The sequence below is a fragment of the Etheostoma cragini genome, chromosome 1 (genome assembly GCF_013103735.1).
Source record: "Etheostoma cragini isolate CJK2018 chromosome 1, CSU_Ecrag_1.0, whole genome shotgun sequence".
In the NCBI taxonomy this organism is placed as follows: domain Eukaryota; kingdom Metazoa; phylum Chordata; class Actinopteri; order Perciformes; family Percidae; genus Etheostoma; species Etheostoma cragini.
Window position 1 is genome coordinate 34275747 of NC_048407.1, and position 3855 is coordinate 34279601.

Consider the following 3855-nt stretch of genomic DNA (forward strand, 5'->3'; position numbering starts at 1 on the left):
AGATATTCAGTCTACTGTCTCAGAGACTAGAAGATATTCAGTCTACTGTCTCAGAGACTAGAAGATATTCAGTCTACTTTCCCAGAGACTAGAAGATATTCAGTCTACTGTCCCAGCGTTACTTGTATGTTTCCATGGCGATGTTACCTGTAAGTTTCCAAGGTGACATGGAACTCTGTCTCCGGCTCGGCCTGTCCTACGGTCTGGAGACACCGGGACACAGGACAGTACCGGAGCACGGTGAACGGTACTGAGAAGTGGTTCATTATCTGAAAGGGAGAGATTATTAATTAACCTAATGATATTAATTAGTAATATTAATTAGTAATATTAATTGGTAATATTAATTAGTCTCAGACCTGCAGGGCGGAGCGCAGGGTGACGACCTTGTCCCCTTCGGCGGCGTCCACCTGCAGCAGGACGGACACAGCGTCCTCAGGACTACGGACGGTAAAGAGGACGCGACCCGGTCTGTCCACGGAGACACTGGAGATCTCACTGTAGCCGGAGGGAACTACAAACACACACACACACACACACACACACACACTCAAGCACACACAGACACGCATGCACAGAGACAGGGACACACCAACTGACTTTAATCTTTAATCAAAGGAGAGAAAGAAGGAAACAGGAGGGAGAATGGAGGAGGGAGAAGGGAGGACATAGGGAGGTAGACAGGACGGAGGAGGACGTGGTCCTGACCGATGCTGAGGTTGAACATGCGGCTCTCCTGCCGCTGCAGAGCGGACAGTTTTCCCCGGGATGCTGGTTCATACGACGAGTGCTGCAGGTCTACGCTGTGTCCCGCCGGGAGCCGCAGGATCGATTGCTGGTCCTGGTCCTGGTTCATGCTGTGTCCCACCGGCAGCTGAAGGATTGATTCCTGGTCCTGGTCCTGGTTCATGCTGTGTCCCACCGGCAGCTGCAGGATCGATTCCGGCACCGGCCGCAGGTTGGTGCTTAGCTGTACCGCCACGGGAACCCCCAGACAGTTCCGGATGGTGAACGGGGCTTTTTCTCTCAGAGACGAGTCAAAGGTGGAGTCTGTACTCTCGGAGAACGCCTGAACACAACACGGACAACGACAACACTGATTACTGTTAGCTCGGATAACGCCTGAACACAACAAGGACAACACAAACGTTTTTTTAGACAATGTGATGTGTTCAGGTTCCTTGGCGAGGTTATGGAAGACATTATGATGTGTTCAGGTACCTTAGCAAGGCTTTAGAGGAAGTTGTTTTTTTAGATTAGATTAGATTCAACTTTATTGTCATTACACATATACAGGTACAATGCAACAAAATGTAGTTTAGAGAGAGTTTAGGTAGAGCCTCAGGGCCGCAGCTATTTAAAGCGCCACCACACACACTCTGAAAAGGATTTATGGAGACAGTAACATACAATACACAACATTAAGCAAGAGAACACACAGTTCATGTGGTCACATGAGAAATTTTTTGAGGTGGCTTGGGAGGGTGTGTGAAACACAAGAAATGAGGCAGTCAGACGGATACGGGCTGGATGGGGGGGGGAGTGTATGGTGTGTGTGTGAGATAATGAGTTGTGTGTGTGAATGTGTAGTGTCAGACTGTCTATGTTGTTAACAGCTCAATACATCGGCATGACCTTGGAGAGATAAGCCAGTGCACGGTACAAGATAGGAAGCCAGCAGCCTGGTTGTTTTCCCGCTCGGGTGAAGGGTGGGGTCGGGGGGAGGCTGGGGGAATAGTTGATCAATTTCAATCCAAATTTAGGTTGACTCGATAGAATTTGTTCGAATCAATGTCCATCACTCAATTGTTACCGACCTCAGCGTCATGCAAGCAGCCATATCACGTAGTAGTTGCAGTCCATCTACCTTCTCTGCCAGACCGGTGGTCACACGAAGCAACTCCACCGACTGGTCCCTGATGGTATCAATCCCCTTCTGCGCTTCCACGGTCCAGTCTGAGATGTTGCGAGACAGTTCACAGGACGGTCGGCCCTCAGATGTAAAACCTTCATCCTCTCAACCACTCCATGCTGGCACTCTTTAAGTTCCCCAGACAGCTGGTGGGTAAGTTTGCTAGCGGCTGTCTTACCAATTTTCCAACAGGTCAGCGAGACCCCAACTCCGAGGATCAGGACTCCCACCAACAGAATTCCAATTATCCAAATGTCTCCAACGTCTTCCACAGTCAGGACGTCCAGGCAGACCGCTTGCCAATCCTCAAAGGAATTGCGAGCGTAGCCTGCAGGGAATGTCCCGCTGTGACAGAGCAGCTCTCCCGGTGAAACATGTTTTAGGTGAAAAAATCCAGTCAATAGCGCTGAGCAACCAGTTAATCCATTCCATGTTGAATATTCCAGGAAAACAGAAGGCAGGGGACACAGAGAAATGACAAGAAGTTCCACAAGACAAGGCAGACAGACTGGGAAGGAGCCAAGCTGAGATAAGAGGGGAGAGGAGGAAAAGCATGACTGCTCTCGCCAGAAGCAGGAAGAGAAGTTATGATGCGTTCAGGTATCTTGGCGAGGTTATAGAAGACATTATGATGTGTTCAGGTACCTTGGCAAGGTTAAAGAGACATTATGATGTGTTCAGGTAATTTGGCGAGGTTATGGAAGACGTTATGATGCGTTCAGATACCTTGGCGAGGTTGTGGAGGACATTATGGTGTGTTCAGGTACCTTGGCGAGGCTTTAGAGGACATTATGATGTGTTCAGGTACCTTGGCAATGCTTTAGAGGAAGTTATGATGTGTTTAGGTACCTTGACGAGGTTACAGAGACATGATGTGTTCAGGTACCTTGGCAAGGTTAAAGAGACATTATGATGTGTTCAGGTACCTTGGCGAGATTACAGAGACATTATGATGCGTTCATGTACCTAGACAAGGTTATTGAAGATGCTATGATGTGTTCAGATAACTTGGCAAGGTTATAGAGATTTTATGAAACGTTCAGCTACCGTTGCCAGGTTATGCAGGACATTATGATGCATTCAGGTACCTTGGCCAGGTTATAGAGACATTATGACGCATTCAGGTACATTCACCAGATTTTAGAGACAATATGATGCGTTCAGGTACTTTGGCCATGTTGTGCAGGACATTATGATGCGTTCACGTACCTTGGCCAGGTTGTGCAGGACGCTGAGGCTGCACTGGGACACTGTGATGTTCATGGTGTCTTTGGAGCAGACGCTGACGGCCGTGCATGGTTCAGGAAGAATAACGAAGTCGTCTCCGTGGACGGGACTTCTGTCCATGATGGGGTGGTTCTTCATCTGCATGGACATCATAATAAACATAACAAAAATAATAACAATTATAATTATAATCTGCACGTCCAACAACATTCGAACAACTGTAATCGACATCTAGAAGAAGAAACTTGTTAACTCATTAACTCATTAACCACATTCATTAACTCATTACCTCATTAACCGGACCTACCTCGAGCTCCAGGTTCCATCGGCGTCTGCCAGCGTCCACCCGTTCAATCAGCGGCTCCCAGACCGCCTGGACCTCGTTAAAGTAGTTCACCTGATCACAGGAAACCATCATGATGACTATATATTTATTATCTATTCTTTCTGTTGCTGATCTCTGGTTTTTCTTAAAAGATCTGAATGAATCCTTCTGTTGAAAGATCAATGTCCCAATCACTTCCTGTGTCTGAGTGGGGGTTCAGGTTTAGGTTTGGGGGGTTTAGAGTGGAGCATGGTCGGGGTTAGGGTTTGGGAGTTTAGGGTGGAGCAGGCCCAGGGTTTGAGTTTAGGGTGGAGCAGGGTCAGGGTTTAAGGGTTTACGGTGGAGCTGGGTCAGGAGCAGGGTCTGGGGGTTTAGGGTGGAGCAGGGTCAG

At 48.1% G+C, this 3855-nt stretch overlaps 1 protein-coding gene across 1 annotated transcript in view; it reads right to left on the reverse strand.

Annotated features, from left to right (window-relative positions):
- The window catches only part of LOC117956400 (vacuolar protein sorting-associated protein 13C-like), a 61646-nt gene that overhangs the window by 17753 nt on the left and 40038 nt on the right, over nucleotides 1-3855 (reverse strand). The window contains exons 45-49 of the mRNA XM_034891476.1: nucleotides 3447-3536; nucleotides 3122-3277; nucleotides 709-1069; nucleotides 360-514; nucleotides 147-269 (exon numbers count right to left, since the gene is read on the reverse strand). Of these exons, the coding sequence (XP_034747367.1) occupies nucleotides 147-269; nucleotides 360-514; nucleotides 709-1069; nucleotides 3122-3277; nucleotides 3447-3536 (885 nt within the window). The remainder of the gene's footprint in view (nucleotides 1-146; nucleotides 270-359; nucleotides 515-708; nucleotides 1070-3121; nucleotides 3278-3446; nucleotides 3537-3855) is intronic.